The sequence below is a fragment of the Helicoverpa zea genome, chromosome 1, assembly GCF_022581195.2.
Source record: "Helicoverpa zea isolate HzStark_Cry1AcR chromosome 1, ilHelZeax1.1, whole genome shotgun sequence".
NCBI classification, from domain to species: Eukaryota; Metazoa; Arthropoda; class Insecta; order Lepidoptera; family Noctuidae; genus Helicoverpa; species Helicoverpa zea.
Genome location: NC_061452.1, coordinates 12116079 through 12136309, shown reverse-complemented (window position 1 = coordinate 12136309; position 20231 = coordinate 12116079). Strand labels below are relative to the sequence as shown.

Sequence of the window (20231 nt, the reverse complement as noted above, 5' to 3'; positions counted from 1 at the left end):
CACGGCAACTCAACAGGAGGAAGTTTTTATCTTCCATCTCCACATTTTCAACGTAGGTGCACGAGCGTCTTCACCCGGCTCGTTTAATTGCAAACTTGTGTTTTCGTCTAATGAACTGCTTAATTTATCGAGTAATTAAACGGAATAATTGTCTGTACAACTTAATAAACGCACAGGTAATTGATTGTATGGGAAAACTGATTTAAACTTCCTCGTTTCCTCGATTCTCCAATTAAGGAGCTAAACTCCTGAAGATCTTGTGAATTTAACGCGCAAGAAAGACCTAATGACTTAATTAACCCAATTTATTTTTGAACGCTATGCAGTATAATAAAAATCAAAATGGCTACATTTGTGCAATTTTTAAACCGCTACACTTGTAAATCTAATTCAGTTTCGCCATGCCGTATAAAAACCCGCAATCTGACAAGTCAAGATACCTCACGTTTGGCAGCAGAAACAATTAATTAACCACGCTTTTAAATGCAACAGACTCCTATCGCACAGACACCAACAAAAAATACACTTGCATTATCAAAAAACCCGTATCTTTCAGCAACGCGTACAAAATAATATAAACCCATTAACATGCATTAAGCCAATTAAAAGTATGCACCATCATGTGAATGAATACTCAGGGAACGTCGAGCTACGGTATTACGGCACGAGTGGTTCGTAACAGGTTTTAATAAAAACAAGGGGTTAAACTGCGCACTTTATGATAAAAAACATTTTTGTAGGTAACTTAAAAATTGAACTTGTAAAAATTAAGATGGGGATAGATTTAATATAAAACTAAGCAATGTCGAGGTATGCCGCGACAACAGATAATATTGAAATTCTCTGAAGGTGTGTCGATCAAATAAACTCGTGGGCCGGTGTTCTTCTAATTTCCTGACGGGGGGCTGGAAGCAGGCGGGAAATTGATTTTAAACCGTTAATGCAGTGCTGGGCGCTCTTTCGACAGGCGGTGCAGGCGACGAGCGGACGCGACGACCCGGAACTGATTTAATTAATTCATCATTTTGGAGGCCATCACCCGTCTGGATTAAATTGCACTGACCTTCGTGATTGATGAACTATTCAAAGGGGACGTATAAAACAGCATTTGCTGGGTATAACTTGTCAACTTTTCCAGGGGCCCCTTAGCTCATTAAATGGACGTGCCAATGAGATTATCGGAAAATTCGCTATGATCTGAATGCATTAATTATCAAGAAGCTTACTTATTAATTCTACCTCGTTTATGAATTGAACATTCTCCTTTTCTGGTGTTTCAGAGTTAATGACCTCGTTTTCCTTTCAATTGCATTTCGTTACGGAGCCAGGCGTTACGTAAAGCTTCGTCGGAATGTATAGCCTTATTAAATATCTCTAATTTTGTTTTCGCCTCTTCATAATTGGATGGTTTATCTGTAATACGCTTTATTTTTGCTTCGTATTGTTTGGCAATAAATTTTGATTTCGTTTTACTTAAGTCTGCTCTTTATGGACGTATTTCGAAAATGGAGCTAATAAGATTACTTAATGGTGCTATTCAGTATTCTGGTTTAAATTGACTATTTATTTCTGTTTTGATAAGGCTCTTTTGTTTACTTTAGTGCCTTAAGCTTTTAACTTTATATTGCCTTGGAAAATTTAGGGTATACACAATATTTGCCTACGAATTTGCAGGTGTGAATTACAGACAATTTATTTTAGTTCCTAAATTCTTCATCTTATTAATACAGCACCAAGCTTTATTTGACTTATAAGTTTATCAGCTAAATGTAATGCTGGTTTCCACTCAAGACAATACAGAGGTGTCCAAAGAGCTCAAAGGCTGTATAAAGTTTGAAAATATTGCCTGGTGTTTTGTATTAAATTACGAAAACGGCTGTAATTTATACCGACTAAGTATACGGGCTATTTTGTGTTGCTCATAGGCGTCTATCCTGTTGTAAAGCTTCCATTTAACGTATTCGAAGGGAGCGGGGCAATTACGTACATGTCAAATACCGCGGGGCGCCCTTGCTGAACAACGTCGTTTGATGATGTCATTAATTAATATCAGTTTTTGTTCGTGTAAAGGCGCGTACGCACGTACGAACACGAACATAGCGAACACAAACACCAGACCCGAACATTTGGTTCGTACGTATGGACGGCATATTCGAACACGAACGCAAACATAGTTCGAGTCGAGTTCGTGAACAACAGTCGTGAACTCTATCTTAGTAGCCATGACGGCCCCGTTGAAAATTTTCTTCGTCGGCCATGACTGGAAAACTTAGGGATGTTTTTAATAATAAACATAGCACGCGAATAACCTTGACGGCTACTCGTCGAGAACTGAGGTACGGGTAGGACCTCTGCCGCGCCCGCACCCCGCCCAGATCTAGGTATACGAACAGTTTTGTTGCGTAACATTTATTAAAGCTCTTCGAACACCGTCCATATAGAACACACTACAAGGATCGCCGCGAACATGTTTGACGAACAGAGTGTTCGATGTTCGATAGTGGTACGCACGTGCGAACCAAGTTGTTGCATATCATGTAACGCAACAAATTTGTTCGTACGTGCGTACGCGGCTTAACGTGTTGTTATACCGTTTTGATGGGCCGTGTAATGCCCTATTTATTTTTGTCGTTGGTTATGTAAAACATTTTGTTACAACCATATTGTTGGAGTCAGGACTTACTAATGGATTTCTCATTTAATGTGTATACCTAATAAAGTTTATACGTATAACGAAATAGTGAAAGTAATCTACTAGTTATGATCAAACTCATAATTTATTTCAGGAAATTATGAATTCGCGCTTAGTTAATAAATCTCTTCTGAGACCATTTTAATCTAGGTGTTATGTTTACACAACATTTAGTAGTTATGTTTGTAGTTTTATCATAACGAAACAAATGACGTACGCAGCACAAGAGAGTGTAAGTTGCGCAAGCGCATTTCCCTGTTCACCTTCGTGACATCATGGATAGAAACAATTCGTTCTTTGCGTGTTACGTAGGTTTTGTTCAACAAATGTCTGTATTGGTTCGAAATTGCCTGTTAAATGTTGGTTGCTACTCCTGAGTAACTCAAAATTATGGGAGTTATATTCCATTATACTTATATGCAACAGAAAGTTTAAATATTGTAGTGCACAGATTTATGGTTTTGAAACTGCCCAATTTTTTCCCACAAAAGATTTTTCGGATGCCGTTCATCCAACGTCAGATATGCATTTCATCTCAAAATTTCATTACAAGAATGCCATGCGTTTGGATGCCCCCTGGGACACGCGCCGAACGTTCGACAAATAACTTTGAATATTCATACTCAATAACTGAGCCGATGCCTACAGGCTTGTCACTATCATTTGACTGCCTGTAGCACCCAAATCTCCGGTCTCGACCGCCCGAACGCCTTTCAAAACCGTAATTTACGGGACAAGACCACTGCTCCTGAAGTAAAAGCCAAGATCCTCCCAATTTAGAATAGTCAGCCTGTCGCCCTAGGGAAAACTTGCTCTCTCGATTTAATACTGTAGTATTAATGTTGGAAGTTTTATTGAAGGGTATTAGCACCAAAAGTGACAGCCCTATTTACGTCGCTAGAATATTCCAGCGCCTGCCTGTGAAAAACGGTATTTGTACAGCGGTTTTTACCCACAAACTGTTGGTCGCTCTTTGAATTGGATATTTGGTGGTTATAAAATCTTCTCTATTATGCTATGTGGTGGTTAAAAATAAATATTGTTGATTAATGGTAATTTGAATCTTTGTTATTATAGAACCAATGTGGAATGAGGCTTTCGGCTGATTAAAAGTCTGCCAAGAATTTTATTTTGAAGTTTCTTATTGTCATTTGCTCTTTAGCATTTACGAGCAAAAAGAGGTTCTTAAAATAATAAACACGAATTACCCAATAACCTAAATGTATTTAACAAAATTTTACCAAAACACTGTTTTGTCCTCAATCAAAAGGCGTAAAGTAACTTACCCTAACTTAATTCCCTTGATGGCGATAACCTTTCGTTCCGCCTATAACGCAGCAATTAACGTTTAACTGTCTCCATCCATTCAGTGAATTTCAGTGGCACGCCTAGTGAGGCAGAATTACATGGCATATTTAGGCAAATCGAAATGTTTTTAGCAAGTGTCAAGTTGCAAGCTTGTATCTTAAAATACATAAGTTAAATGTAAGAAATAAACTAAGAAAACTAAGTGCAAATGAAGACGCTTTCGTAAAAAATTGCGAGAATCTTTTCTCACACAAACAGTTTTCCCATATCGTCTAGCACACTTCGTTATCCTCTAACGCTTTGCGTTCTCGGGTGCTCGAACAAAAGCCGACGCCGCAGGCCGCTCACCTAGATACGTCACAACCCCTTTGTGTTCCGCCCCATCAATTCACGCGCTGCAATCACTGCCAGTCGAGCTTGCTCCCGTTACCCATGATTTTTGAACGATTAAACTCACTATATGCACCATTACTACAACTTCAAATATTCAAGCCGGTTGTTTTCATATTTTCAATGAGCAACTGTGTTTACAGCAAAAAAAACATTTTGTAAATTGAAAACTCAACGAAGTTCTCAAGTACAGCATCAAATAACTACAACAACACACATTCAAAAACAAACGCATTAAAATAAACATTACCATAACAAAGCCAGAAACATTATTGTCATCATAGCACTTTTATTGAAGTTATTAGCATACTTCAACAACAGTACCGCGCTCGTAAACCGAGTGTCAAACGTATTGGAAACCTCATATTGTTAGTGTTGTTGTACAATAATATGTTCCCGCCGTGACGCGGTTTTCCGTCATTTTCCAATAACGATCTGTGTGCACTATGCTTTTGAGTGGTCCCGTTGCATCTCTACTATTTATTGAGCTATCCAGTATCTCTTATTGTTTGCGATATGTCTGCAATGATTCTATTGAATTTGAACAATTTCCGAGTATTCATGCGGATATTGTCGATGTTCAATTCGATAATCTGCTGTGCATTCAATTTGGAGCGTATTGTTCTTTATTGTTACTGCATGGATTTCGATGGACCTCGTAATTTACCGTACTACAGAATGTCATGTTTATTTTCGTTATCTACATGCAGCTTTTGTGTCAGAGTTCACGATGTATTATAATATCTTGCATGAAATTCAGTTCCCGTTTTATTATAACGCCTCAAACTGCAGTATACAGAAATATGGATACTACAAAAGTTTCTTCATTATATCCACTGCGGTATAAATTATAGCGTCTGGGAACAAACGAAATACTATTGAGGTGGTCTCGTATTACTACTGTTGTTACGTTCGCAAGTAATGCCTACGCACAGGAATTGGCATGACGCCACGCATAATGGTCGCAACTCCCGAATATTACTTCCTGAGACCTCAGTTATACGGGTCCCGAAGGCTTTTGGACACGTCGACGCTTTAAGTAGAATCGCATTGGATTTCCTCCAAGTTTTACAAACACGTGCATGCAAGACCGTATTGTGAGCGAAATTATGGATTTAACGGCCCGTCAACCATTCAAGATATTCACTGTATACAATCATCAGTTTTGGCCGCACTGGATAGTTCGTTACTACTAAAATCCACACACACCTTTTCCAATAAACTGCTGGAATATACCTAGTCTGAATGAAACCTTTAAATAGCTCGCATCCTTCCAACTAAATCAAGCGTGCTGCGCACCACATAATCCCCCCTTACCTCAGTGCAACGGCTGATTGCATTTTCTTTTAGAAAAAAAAGAAGCAAATATAGGTCATAGGTCGTGACTCGTGCTAGCTCCTCCAATGTTGAGTTGCGGTGTCTGAACGACCATCAAGGGGAGATTTGCGGTACTTGCTATATCGAAGGTATACCTTACGGCTCCCTTGACACGTACCTACGCTTAAAAATACAGATATGCGCTTTTTGTACCAAATTTCGTGTTTACTGCGGCTTCGCTATGTGGATGGTCGTCTTACTTGTGTAGGGGTTATTGAGGGAGCAAAGAGCACGATGCGTGACCTCATAAAAGCAAAAAGATTTTTTCTTCAGGTAAAAGTTTCGAGCGAACTACTTGCAAGCTTGAGATTTAAAGCTGGATTTTTGCAGTGGGGTAAAAACAGAGTGAAATACTTGTTCACGAATATTACTTTGTTATGTATCTAATTTTCCCGAGTTTAATAATGAACAATTTGGGTATATTAATGTAATAAGCAAACTTATCGGTCATGCTTCTGACAGGATAATTAGTAACTAAAATTAATATGGATTTCGTTGTTTTATTTCGTCTAGTTTAGTATCCTAATTAGTGGTTTAATTAAATGAAAATTTATTTCCCATTTAATTAAATAAAGACTATTACGAAGATTTTATATACGATTGTTGAGAATGAAAATCTGGTTTTAACATAAATATTACGAATGTTAGTTCTGCCAATGTTATGACCATCAAAGTGCTTCCCCGGTCGATGCTGCTTTGCATAGATGCTAAAATTGTGATTTCCATTACTCGACTCCTTTGAATACGAACGTTATTTAAATGTGTAGTTTGCTTCGACCTTGTGATTCTCGGCGAATGTGTTTGTTTGTTACAAGAAAGTTTTCAAAGGAATAATAACTCTTAATTGTGAATTCAGCAGTGCATGCGGATCATTCAGTTCTGATATAAATCTCTTTTTATGGTGGACTTCATTTAAAGTAAGTTTATGGTTTACTTAACTGTTTGTGAATAAAATTAGCTATCGAAATAAATTCGTATGATTTTCTCAAAATTTTATTATAGTGCTCAAAATGTTGTAGATTGTTGAATATACCGAACCAAATTTTGCTTTAATCGCTGTAGACATTAAACATTCCTCTGACTGCTGTAAGATGGATGTTTCAGACGTGTCGGCTTATTTTTCTTTTCCCCGTTTTTACTGTTATTCATTTAATCCTGTCACGTGGCCCATAAACGCCATTTTACGATAACTCCTGTGTTTACGGTACCCTCGTCAGCCTCGTCTTTTGTCAACATGCGAAACGATTTCTGTTGCTATTTCGTGACTGTTTATCGTGAAAACTTACTTATATAGCGAACAATTTTGTACAAAAAACCTGTATCTTATTTTATGGAGTCCCTTTCTTTGGGAATTAGGACTTACTTTCTTACCTGTCTTCCCCGAAAGACGGTAAATTTCAACCCATTTCGCTGCTCACAATAAATACTTGTTCTGTGTTTAATTGTGTTTCGTGAACTTGACATTAATCTGTTGGCTTTATATAAAAGCTGGGAGGGCCACAAATAAGGGCCCCACCGTGGCCCTTACCTGAAATATAGTTCAGTCGAAATGTTTGTTGTGAATTTGTTATCAGTGTGATAGAACAGCAGGGGTGATGTAAAAACGTCTGTACTGTGTAATAATTAGTTTTGAATGTATACGCATTTCTGATATCGCATATATACCGCCGTAAGCTCTGAGATAAGCTTTAGATCAGACAACATCTTTGTGAAGATTAGTGCTTATAACTTTCTTCAAACTACTACTTAAATACATAAAAACTCTGGTAGCCCATAATCTGCCAATATAGTGGAAACTTAAGCATTTACGACTTCATTTACGTTGGTTTTATTATTGTTTCGAGTTTTCGACCCACGCCGTATTTGCTATCCTACAAATGTTTAGCAATGCAAATACAGGTGAGAAGTTAGGATCGTGAATTTGCAAGGGACCGTATTGGCGTTTCACTGAAACTTGGCCGGGTGAGCTCCTTTCAAGCGTGGCTTATTGCTCAACTCTACACATAAATTTTCATCTGGAATTCATATTGTTACCTCGGAATATGTACGAAACCTTAATTCAAATAGTAGGTACGTAAGTACTACGACGATATTTCGTTCGTAGCGAACTTGCTACGAAGTTGCTACGCCGTAGCGAGCGTTGCGGGTTAAACATCGTCACTGAGACTGAAAAATGTGGTATTGCGGCGGTTCCACGTCGCTTGGAGAACGAAAATACGCTTTTATGACTTTCAGCATAAAATATAGCTAAGTCTAAAATGTGACCAAGGCTAATTTATGAGGTTGTAAAGCTCAGCCTTATATGTCCCCAGTCATAATACTCATTTGTAATCTTGTTTTTACTGCACCACTGAGGAAGTTACCCATTTCATACATAAAATAATTTAACAATTTAGTTTTTCAAAATTTTTTTGTTTGTATTTCCAACAGAATATCAATAAAATAAATATTAAATCTCGTTTATCTAGTAGAACTCTCGGTAATTACGCTAGGTGGGAGGGAGCACTTATCTGGCTGCACCTACGCTACAAATGGGATAGGAATAAGAACAAAGAGGCCGGGACAGGTGCCGCGTGACCTAAAACTGTAGGTGCCAGGTGCTAGGTGCCAGAGCCGCGTGTTCGGTCCCAACTATAAACTGACAGCGACGTATGACTAAAAAAAATGAATAGGAGCTCAAAAATGTTTTATAACTTTGGTACAAAAAGTGTCTGTCTACTGTCGAGACAGCTTGAGTACGGTACGTCTGTCGTTTTGGATTGAAACATTTTGGACCAGTATTTTTGCGTTAAGGCTTCGAGATTATATTATGAACTTAGTATAGAATTTACAGTCATGTCGTAGATTCATCAATGATCCATTGGAGGTTCATACATAATAGAATAAGTATGTACAAAATCTGGTCAAATCGGTTATTGTAGCTAACATACGCGTTGTAATTGAAGCTTTTCCCTGCGTCGTTATTTATTGTACAAGATTGGATCCGATGGTAGTGCCCATTTCCCTTCCTTCGGCGTTCGACCACACGGAAAGATTCTACTTCACAGATGATGGAGCATTGCTTAAAGACGTCTTTTAGGCATCTGTGGAATTGTTCTCGATATCATTATATCTGGTTACCGACATATGTTTTTTGTCCTCATGTAATGTAACCTTATGATGGATTAGGAATGTGATTACGCAAATAAATGGTTCTGATTTACGTATTCAATAGTTGTTTCGTGATTAGAGATTATCCGAAACTTGATCAATTAGCTGACGCGATTACCGCTAATCGTTCCCACCTTGTTCGTCTCAAAGGGGCCAAGTTTTAACTATTGGATGTTTGCGTTAATTGTCGAGGTGCGGGAACTGCCGATCGATCGCAGATAAGTACACACTCATACGAGATAATTTCACGTTCTCGACCTCCTTTAACGGCCGATCTCAATACTCTACCAAGAGTTAAACTCGGTTAGCTACCAGAGTTTTACTGTTACTTTTGATCTATCAATAACTGGCGTCTCAATAACAAAATTTCGGTAACGTTATCTACAGTTAAAGACAGATAGGTCTTTTCCCTCACAAAAAATGCGTTACGTTTTGTTTCTCGTGAAAAATATTATTTTTGGTACGATTATATATTACGATATTAGCTTCAGTAAAATTGTACTTTTAAAAAAACCTGCTTTTATAATTTATATGAAAACGGTGAAATTTTATAATAAAATAATGATGAAATGCTTTCTAACATGATGCAATAAAACGCATTTTTGACATTTGCCAGCAAACGACGCGACGCGTCAAATTCCCGCGCTCGCTCGCAGTCGCAACTGTTTAGTGTTTTGAATTGTTTCGAGTTTTCGACTTGTGATTTGGTTGGAAATCTCATTTGTATTTATAAAGTACCTAGTGTGCAACAATTTTATAAAATGGCTGAAGAACATAATGTAAGTATTTCCTGCGTATTTTGTTTAAAACACTATTAAATACCTGGAACAGATAAAACAAAAGGGTTCGCGTACCACCAATTCGCGCCTAAATTATAATTTACTTTCAGATTAAGGCTAAGCCGTTTGTAAAGGACAGCATAATTCTTCTTCTCGACATGATTCTGAAACATCCTGTAATAACCACCAAAGCTACGAACGCCACCAATAATAAACTAAAAGAAGAAGCATGGAAGGCAATTGCACAGGAGTTGAGTGCTGTTACGGGAGATATGCGGCGTCCTGAGCAAATTCGACTCAAGTGGGAGAATTTGAAGAAGTCTGCAAGGAAGCGTAGTGCTCTCATAAGACAAAATAACCTTAAGGTCAGTATTTAAATTTATATTATTACTAGAAGACATATCAAACAAACAATTTCACTTTTTATTTTATAATATTATGTTAGTAAGGATTAATGTAGTCGTACATTTTATTGTGGTTGCTTTAAACTTTGTTTTTAATTTACAGACTGGAGGAGGGAAGTCTTATATAATTCCTGATGAAGTTTTGGACCGAGTAGCATCAATTTTAGGTACTACATGCAATGGCTTACCTGCGGAGTTTGGTGGTGATGCGGATGAAGATATTGCTAGCAGAGCCTGTGAAGCAATCATAGAAGTTTTTGACTTCCAACCATTGCCAGAAGTAGCTCAGGGCAGTAGCGCTGTAGTAATGGGTGGTGGTAATGGTGGTGGTGATTGTGTTGGTAATGGTGGTGGTAATAACGGCGGTGGTAGTTACACACCAAAGAACTACATTTTTAACACTCCAAAAAGTGCCAGTAAGTTACATAAGTGTATTTTTACCTTGTCGCTTATCATGTGTAAAATTAATTGTTCAGTGATATGGGTTACTGTTTTAAGACAAATATTATTTACAGTGCTAGTTAAAGGTTGCACGGTGTAAAAATTATTATTAATTAAGGATTCATTAGTATGAGCAGTGGGTGAAGGAATTTTGTGCAAATAGGTACAAATAGCCTCCATGGCCTAGCAGTAGTGAACGTGACCGCCGCGCAAGGGATGCGACTGGGATTAACGCTAAGATGATGATGATGAGGTACAAACAGTATTTGCACAAAATTAAATAAAACTTTTTTTTACAGTGAATAAACGGAGGAAGCTCTCTGAAGAAGTACAGAGAGCTCAGAGAGACAAAGATCTGGGGTTGGCAGCTTACTTTCAAGCTAAAGCACAAAAAGTAGTGTTAGAAAGTAAAAAAATAGAATTAGAAAATATAAAACTAGAATTAGAAATAAAATTAATGAAACAGAAAATTAACTGTGATGAATAGTTTAAGTTTTGGGAACTTAAACTATTAATTACAGTTAATTTTTATTTATAATTAAAATCTATAGTCTTTACATGTTTTGATTAGTTATTAAGTTTTGTCATATTGTGTATAGTTAAGGGATGTGTTATTGTGTAATGTGTTGTTTAATTAAAAATGTTGTGCCAGTATATTTTAAGTTAGTCTACATGTATAATTAGTTATTAAGTTTTGTCATATTGTGTATAGTTAAGGGGTCTGTTATTGTGTTGTTTAATTAAAAATATTGTGTCAGTATATTCTCTTTCTTTTCTTTAAATTTTATCAGAAAGATAATAATGGTTAAGGATATAAAAATTAAACATTTGAATATTCTTTATCATTTAAATATAATCAGAATTAATTAATTTTTTTACAATATTCCTTTGTTGAATCTAGCCCCAAATTTGTGTAGATATCTGAAAAAAAAAATATACCCTTGATCATTTCCATATTATTTTTCTAAAACCATAAGACTGATATCAAGTTGTATGATAAGGTACACACCAACTAAAATAATTATTTATTAGATGTTGTCTAACATGATGATGTTGGTGAGCCACTCGCTCAACTAGGGGAATATCAGCTTGCTCAAGCGGTATCTCCACTTCAGGTTCCACATCACTTATATTATTCAACCTGCAAATGTTGTGTAATACTGATGTGGCAATAATAACTACTTGTGTTGTTTGTAATGCGAGACGGATTTTCAACGAAAGCACTGGAAAGCGTCTTTTCCATACTCCAAAGCACCTGAAAAAACTATAAAATTACTAACAATATTTAAGTTACACAACTGAACACCACCTATATATATTCATATGTTGTGTATGTCAAACAATTAGGCAAGTGATCAATGATAAATAATAAGTAATAACCTTTCTATGGTGTTTCTGGTCTTAATATGTGATTCATTGTAGCGAATTTCTGCAAGAGATACCGGGTTGAGCAATGGCGTCAATAGATATGAATTACAAGGATATGCACTGTCACCAATGAGCCATCTATTTTCAATGATCCCTTCTTCACATTGCACTGAAAATAATTATAAGAATGTTATTTTAAGTAGGTGATGTTATCACATAGGTATGCATGAAAAGTTTAATAAATATTTAATAGAAAGTATTATGCTTATACTCACTTTTAATAATGGAATTGTTAAATATAGTAGCATCATGAGCAGACCCTGGCCACCGAGCAACTACATTCATAAATAGCAAGTCTGCATTACAGACTCCTTGAACATTCATTGAAAATATTCCTTTTCTATTCCTGTACTCTTCTCCTATATTAGAATCTAAAAATAAAAATATTTATTCATTTAGATCTGAGTAAGTGCAAGCTTTGTTATAAAAGGCATGAAAACGTGACTTACACGAAGCATTTTAACAGTAAAAATACCAACTCACTGGGTGATTGTATGGGTATATGTGTACAGTCAATTGCCCCAAGTACTTTGGGGAATCCTGCAATGGCATGGAAGGCATGCTGTGTGTTTTCCAAAACTTTAACATATTCAGGATACAGTCCTGCTATTGCACGAGACACATCAGACACAATTCTGCTAGCTGTTGCTTTAGAAACTCCAACAAAGTCGGCAACAGATATAAGCATTGTGCCCAATGCATAAAATCTAAGAGTGAGCAACAACTGGTGTAGTGGAGATACACCATAGTTCCTGAAATAAAAAGTTTAATTAGTTGTAGTCATAAATTAATAAAAATATCTCTGTTTAGCTACCTACTAGAAATAATTTACTCACCGGGAGGATTTCACTCTCAAATTTGGTAGAATTTTTACTAATAACTCATTTACACTGCTTTTATTTAATCTAAATCTAAATGTAAATTCCGAGTCAGAAAATTCACTTTCATAGTTAATGCGACTGTATACTCTGCATTCACCAGATACTGTAGCTGTCGCAGAATCAAATACACCAGCTTCATACATCTCATTATCACTTTCATCACTGAACAAATCCATTTTATTATAAAATAAGTTGTAATTACTACGTAAACCAGCAGTAAATCGCCCGATTTCGGGAGATAGCAAATTTTTGACTGACAGTAACAAAAACAAACTAAAGTTAACTGTCAAAATGTTATTGAGACGCTCTTTATTTTTTTTCTATGGATCTACTTAACTATGGTAAGCGGTAAGCCCTCCCATAGGTAGATCAAAGTAAAGGTTGATATTCCTATCTATCTTTAGTTTATTGAAACGCACAAATGCGGTTGTAGCTACTAAAGATCGGTAATGTAACAGATGGTTAAAGGTAAGTAAGTTATTGAGATCGGCCGTAAGTGCAGAAGCAACGTCGAAGACATCTCAAGCGCTTCGAGCTCGAATGTAATTTTCCTGTAGTTGAAGAGGTTATGTAAATTCACAAGAACCTTCGTAATTTGAACCTGAGATGGGATCAATTTCTTACCAACATAGCGCTTAGTGTTCATGTAGGACAGAATAATGTACATAAACAACCAGTGACGTCAAGATCTAACTTGAATAGTCTTCACACGGATGTTGATTGGACTGGATTGCTTTGACAGCACCGAGCCTTGTCCGTCAATTGTGCTTGCATCAGCGACTGCGATTGATGTGGGAAACGATAGAATTAAACAGATCATGTGGTTCACACATGGGAGTCAAATAACTGCATTAGAAACGTGAGATCATAACATATTTTTTTCTTTTAGACGATCCTCGTGTATGTAAAATAAAAATATTCATTTTTAAATTGGAATTCTTTAAAAATAAAATTCGATAGAGACTCGACATCTCTCTCAATTTTTCCACAAAAATCCTTTGCATAAAAATTCCCTGAAGAGTTTATGTTGTGATTTTATGATAACCAGAATTGTGGAAATGAAGTTTCATTTATTTTATTTTGTTCATCTGTCGCCAAACAATATTATTTGATATCAAAACATTGAAAAAATAAAAAACTAAATGCTTTTATGCTTGGAATTCCCACGCAACAGAAATTTTAGGTTGTCCTTCTTACCAAAATCTGTACATTGATGAATGCCTGTCCCGATGACGCTGACGCATTGCCCTAGATATTTGGACCAACGCCAGAGTGTTGATCATCCCCTGTGTGCTGTTCTAATGACAGAAGGTTTCACAGAGCTGACGAATTGAGGCCTGTTCGCCCTGTGATTGGTAAAGAGCTGAGGTAAATGAAATCCTAGGGAATCTTGATCACGCCTGATAACCTGACCTAATTGCTTTACTGCCTAAATGTATGCCGTCCAGTCAGTGTCATATAAAGGCTTTGGTGTTGCTTTGCTATTAAGAAAAATGTCATCTTAGTCATTTCATTCTCCAAGACAATGAGATATGGTGTCTACCTTTTACCTACAAGTTTTAAATTCGGGAGTGGTTGTGATAAATGACAGAGGCGGGAATGATGCTGATGCGTCATATTCGGGTGTTGGACGACAGCCAGCGGTTGATCATCCCTCTTCCAGTATTACGGACACGACTGCAGTTTTGTTTTTGAAGGGAAAATCTCAACTACCATTTCCTCTAAACAGTAATTAAAATCCAGCATGGTGATCAAAATAAAATTTCGAGCTAGCGGTGAACTTAATTACCTACTCCTTAATTAAAGTTTTATTCCCACTTCAATCTAACCAACTCGAGCTTTGACTGCCAACTCAATTATCGTTAGTACACCTAACAGCTTAATTGGTTATGTATAATTTTCATGCTAACTGTGTCACGGAATTATTATACAATAGACACATGTTTTGGATTCTGGGGCGAATACAACACGTGCCAATTTAATTAATATCTGTAGTCACCGCCCAAGTTGTAATTCAATTCGGAGCGCCTACCAAATTGGCTACTGACGAATAATACCAAATATTGATTTGGAGAGAACTGATTTGAATAGCGGCCGTTCCATTTGAAAGCGGTATTAATTTCAATTGGTTTCAACCTACGTATAACAAAATATCATATTTTTCATAGCTGCTGTAAGGAAGATTTCAGGAAAACCAATTGAGTTGTACGCACTTACGCGTAATAGCAAAAATCATAGCGAAGGCCAATAAAATCAAATGTGTATTAATGTGGGCGAGTATTAGGAGGAAAACGTAACAACATAAGGCCAAGCCAAATATTTTTTCATCTTTATAAGTCCAATAATATGAAGATATTGTGAATGTATTTTAGTTTTGCTTAGAATGTAGGAGTATATCTTATTCTATTTTTGTTACACTGTTGAAGCCACTATATTAAAACTAACTAAAATATCAGTTTTTCTATAGGATAACATTATATTTTTCTTACCATATATATTAATGAGTTTTCTGCTTGTTTTGCTTTATTCATTAAAACGGTTTTTAGCAAGAATATATTCCTACAGCTTGGCAAAAAAGAGTGTGGAATAAATGAGGTCAGCACTATCGCACCTGTGGCAACCCGGAATACTACGACTCACAGATTTTGATATTTGTTATTTTTGGAGATATTCAATCCTAAGTAGGCGATGTCCCTGGGATACTTCAATGTCCAGTATTAACGATGTTAACAATTTTTATTTGATTTTGATTTTTAGTTCCAACTGTCACCGCGTCAGACTCTTTTTTGCCAAGCTGTAAACATTATTTACAGTCAGGGCAATTTCAAAACCAATTTGACCTATATTTACAAAAGTATAAAAACAACAGTACCAATAAAATCCACCGGGCTCCTATATATATTTTTTTCCAACGAATCGTTTTCGAACCGTACAAGTGTGCTCAAATAAAAGTTGACATTCCCATAGCGAGCGGTCGGAAAGAGTTATGTCGGCACAATGTTTCATGAGACCCCGTAATCCATGGTGTTTCGTCCTTTTATTGCTGCCGTGATTTATTTATTTTGAGTGTTTTGGGTCGACAATGGAACAATTGTGAACAATAGTTTTTTTTTATTTGTTCGTGACAGGTCTTGGTACCCGCAGATAATGTAGTTGTAATGTATTGGGATATTATAAATTGCATATCAAATAAATAATCGCCTATCAATAAATACTCATCATTTATATTCCTTTTTACATCAAATAACTTACTTCACTACAAATAAACAAAACTCAAACTGCAGATAATTTGAAATTATACATCAATATGACATTACTTTTTTCCTTATAATGCAATACAGTTAAATTTATTCTTGTACAAAAATACTACATACAAGCATTAAATACTGACTGCACAGCAAATTTTCCATATTTCATAGCAAAATAACTATCCCAGTCGCATTAACCAGTAAGTACAACAAAACCTGTTCATCATATTTGTCTTAATTTTCAAGAAGCCATGCTCGGCAAAGGACAATGGGCACTTTGTATGGGATTTGGTACCCGCTCCAACAGTAACGTATGATATATCATTAGAAAGGTATTTACGTGAACAATAATAAAAACTATGGGGCTTGCCTCAATTAGCTGTCCGATCCGAGTAACGACAAAAATTAAATCGACATAGAAACAAGTATGTCATCCATATATGCAAATTCATTAAGAGGCATATGTCGTCAGTATAATAATTTTAAACTCAGTTAATAGACATCTTAAATTGTTTGAGATACACTCTATTATAATCTAAAGGTTGTAATAGTCTATGGAGTCATACTACGGAAACACAATCGTCATCTGATTTGACAACAGTTCAAAACATTTCTGAAAACACAACTAATCATTTTAGTTACATACTATCTTTAAACATACTGGCTTCCATGTACCTACACATTATATGAAATAAAATAAAACCTGTTATTAAAACACGATAATCATTAAACATTAATTGATTGTAAATACTGAAAGACTTTCATCAAATACATAAGCTATATTCTGCGTGAACTGCAAAGGTTTGCACACAGACTTTTTTTAAAGCAGTGGGCAGGCAAACATTCTAAGAGGGCCAAATTCTTGTTTTTTTGTTACTTTACCAGTTTTTATTCAATACAGTTGGATTTAAGAACTACATCTACGTTGATGATTTATGAACATTACACATTCTATTAGTCGATGTCACGCGAAATGGACAAGGATTTGGGACTAGTCGTCATAGTAAACATTTTTTGCCTTGCCAAGACCTACGCAATGGTACTAGAATCAACACTGTTGGACAGGGTACCAAAACGCCCATCGTCCTTTAATTATTAGTATAACAAAAAAATCCTGTCACATTGCATTATTTTTAAAAGCAGAACAAATTAACTGAAATCTCATTCAGCGTACTATGAAGATGGTAGAATTTTATTTAGATTCAATTTATTTCGCAAATTACCATTTATAACCTTCAATTAAAAAACATTGTTTTAAAAATTGAAGCTAGTAACGAAAACGAATCGCTGCAAAACCGACTCCACGTAGTCTAGTTTGCCCTACCCCTAGAGTGCAATTCAAAACCGCGTAGGCGCGGAGGGGCGAGGCGGCCTGCGAGCTGAGGCGCAGGTAGTTTTAACGCTCGCCGACGCGGTTGAGGCTGGCCGGCTCTGCCGGTCAGTAAGCCGAAGCTGCGGTGGTGAGCGTGAAAACCATCTCCGACGATAAGCTCGCATGGGACCGCCGGAGCCACGAAGCGCCGAAGCCGTGACAGAAGCCATGCTTGCTGCATGTTGCATGCTTACTTCCATATTGCATGCCTGCTTACATGCTTCAGGCTTGTTTGCATGCTTCTTACAGGAAAATAAAAATTCCAAAACTATGCCAAAAGATGATTCTGACTATAAACATTCTGAAATATGTTAGTTCTGCCTTTTAATGACTATACTTATATGAAATTTATGCCAAAAGGAAGTACTGACAATGACCGAAAATGCACCTGTCCCATTTTTTTTAAGAACTATATGTGCAAGCATATCATCGGACTTGAGATCCCACTCAAGTACGCGGCGCCACCTGCAGAAGCTAAAAATGTGCCTATTGGGCAAAAAAAAAAAAAAATTACTGGCTTTAATAATTCAATAAATTACAATATTGTATTTAATTTTATATTTTTTTACTGATCTCATTATGTGGTAATTAATAAATAATAAGATGACTGTGACTAATAAAATGCTGTTTTATTCAGAAAAACTGCTGTAAATAATATAAAAATAGAAGCTATATTTAAAAGAAAAAGAGTTAACATGTATAATGTGCATTAAGATTGTTAGCTGTGCATTGATGAAAAAGCTTTTGCTTTAGGAAAAATCGCTGTACGCTGCAAAAATAAATTGTAGTGTGATTAGTGATATTTTGAGTTGAATATTTTGCTGTGCAACCAGTAATTTTGATGGGAATTCGGAATCTTATTGCATAGAAAAAGAATATTTTTTGATTTGCGTTTAAATACTACCCTAATGTATTGTAGGATGTTCGTTGGCTAGGTTTGTAACTCTAAATTTATTACTACTTCAACAGCAGCTGGACCCTTTAGTAAAAATGGGTCAGAAATAATTACAAAAATTACGAAAATGGCATATATAATTTCTCATGAAATTGAGGTGTTCTATCAACCTTAACAAATCCTTCACATTTCCTCTTCTTTACATGTACCGAACACACATGTTCTGAATATTCAATTCCTACGTGTGTACTTCGTCTCGTGATTTGTATATAGGCAATTTTCTGTCGACAGTGGAAAGGTGTTGGCCCTCTCCCCCCATGTATTTTGTCAGAATATTTATGTAACGGCCAGGATCAAGATGTTTGTGTATGGTTAAGGCACACGTTGACAGCTCTGTGAATTGAATTTTTTGATTGAGTGTCTAAAGATATACATATTTGGTGTGGGTGCTATTTGAAACCTTCGAAAAATTTAATGGCTCTGGATATTAATTCCAATATTTGGTCTGAATATGTACTACGAATTTCGAAATCGAATACCGAATTTTGCAGTAAAATTTCTGTCGATATCAAATAAACGACCAGGAAATTAAACTCGTATTTATCTTATTAAGTTATTTCCGAATATCGCACAGGCCTATTAAACTATTGGTCTCGTCTCCATTCCAATACACTTACATGGGTTGCCAAGGTTATCATTTACTATAACTATCATAAAAAACTCAAAGAATTCTGGTTTTCCTTATATCAAGTTTCAAGGGACAGTAAAAAACTTATCTTTGCAGAAAATAATATAACTTGTACATAGTAGTTTCGTATTACACTTTCCTAGAAATATAGTGTAACATGTTAGCTTGACATTGCGTGCAAATAGACACGCGTTTTCTCACGAAATATGACATTGTAATGAGCCTTACTTCTGTTTTCTGTCTGCTCGCTCGACTGTAGGTAATTTATATTAATGAAGTCATTTTGTAAAGTGGTTGAACATTTATTAATTGGGCTCTCTATTTCTAATTAATTTGTCAACAGAAATGGTCCAACAGAATATTTGATTTCTACTGTGTTAGCTAAATACACGGTGTCATATTATTATACTTATCACATAAAATATTATGGGAACGCGACACGTGGTGCCCAACCTTGACCCACCAGAGCAATGAAAGGAAAAATTCGCGTGGGATGAAAGCGGTACTGGGAAAGCGTAGGATCGAATTAAATGTCATAAGCTAAGAAAAGGCTAACTCATCTCGAACAATGAGCTCGTATGTGTCGATGAAAATTCTTTGTTTTAGCGATATTGACATTGGATTTTACCGTGACATTCACGTCATGCACATTTTGTACAAAATTATTCCTTTCTCAGGGTATTTCATTGATTATTTAAGACATTTTTTTGGTGGCGTTAAGCTTGAGGCTTGTTTAATATTTCACTGGAAAAACTTTCTCTAGTTTCGTTATGCTTAATATTTTATGGGGTCAATGGGGATAAACAAAAACTTCGCACTAACTTAACTTTCAACTAAGTAGGTCACAGCCGTCGCTGACCCATCACACCTTAGATTACCGCTATCAAGTTAAATAACAAATATATTTTCTCAGTTATCTTACGATACATCTTTATTTATTGTCACTAAGATATAATGTTCCCTGAAAGTTTACTATCGGCAGTATTGCGAGGGAAAGTTATTTATTCGATATGAAGTCTATACTTGTAAGAAAGACAATACCGAGTGGATATTTATACGATAAGTTTTAATCTTGTCCTGCAGAAACATTTTTCGCTTCACTGCATACAAATCCGTGCCGATGCCTTCAAGAATAATGGAGTCGTAAGCTCCTAGAACCTTATTCAAATGAATGTATT

General features: G+C 36.1%; 3 protein-coding genes across 16 annotated transcripts in view; 2 read left to right on the top strand and 1 right to left on the bottom strand.

Moving 5' to 3' along the window:
- LOC124631044 (kinesin-like protein KIF13A) overlaps window positions 1-20231 on the top strand; it is a 135934-nt gene that overhangs the window by 64096 nt on the left and 51607 nt on the right. The window lies entirely within an intron of this gene.
- On the top strand, window positions 9522-11303 carry LOC124631121. The gene is made up of 4 exons (XM_047165313.1): window positions 9522-9696; window positions 9807-10061; window positions 10204-10516; window positions 10841-11303. The coding sequence occupies exons 1-4, from the start codon at window positions 9679-9681 to the stop codon at window positions 11026-11028; spliced, it is 774 nt and encodes a 257-aa protein (XP_047021269.1). The 5' UTR covers window positions 9522-9678; the 3' UTR covers window positions 11029-11303.
- On the bottom strand, window positions 11375-13102 carry LOC124631101 (putative nuclease HARBI1). 4 transcript variants are annotated; one of them, XM_047165277.1, is made up of 6 exons: window positions 12806-13102; window positions 12453-12721; window positions 12185-12340; window positions 11922-12078; window positions 11551-11796; window positions 11375-11462 (listed from the first exon to the last, which is right to left on the bottom strand). In XM_047165277.1, coding segments are annotated over exons 1-6 (1050 nt in total). In that variant the 5' UTR covers window positions 13027-13102; the 3' UTR covers window positions 11375-11461. The 4 variants fall into 4 exon arrangements, with proteins under 4 accessions (XP_047021233.1, XP_047021256.1, XP_047021240.1 ...); XM_047165300.1 differs by lacking the exon at window positions 11551-11796 and having other exon boundaries at window positions 11922-11963; window positions 12001-12078; XM_047165292.1 differs by lacking the exon at window positions 11375-11462 and having other exon boundaries at window positions 11703-11796; window positions 11922-11963; window positions 12001-12078.

Bases quoted from the DNA above. Each gene is read 5' to 3' on its own strand.
- LOC124631121 (XM_047165313.1), top strand. The intron at 10,062-10,203 runs GTCAGTATTTAA...TTTAATTTACAG, and splicing joins TAAGACAAAATAACCTTAAG to ACTGGAGGAGGGAAGTCTTA. The intron at 10,517-10,840 runs GTAAGTTACATA...TTTTTTTTACAG, and splicing joins TAACACTCCAAAAAGTGCCA to TGAATAAACGGAGGAAGCTC.
- LOC124631101 (XM_047165277.1), bottom strand. From the start codon at position 13,026: ATGGATTTGTTCAGTGATGAAAGTGATAATGAGATGTATGAAGCTGGT. The intron at 12,722-12,805 runs GTGAGTAAATTA...TTTTTATTTCAG, and splicing joins TTGAGAGTGAAATCCTCCCG to GAACTATGGTGTATCTCCAC. The intron at 12,341-12,452 runs GTGAGTTGGTAT...TTTTATTTTTAG, and splicing joins TATACCCATACAATCACCCA to ATTCTAATATAGGAGAAGAG.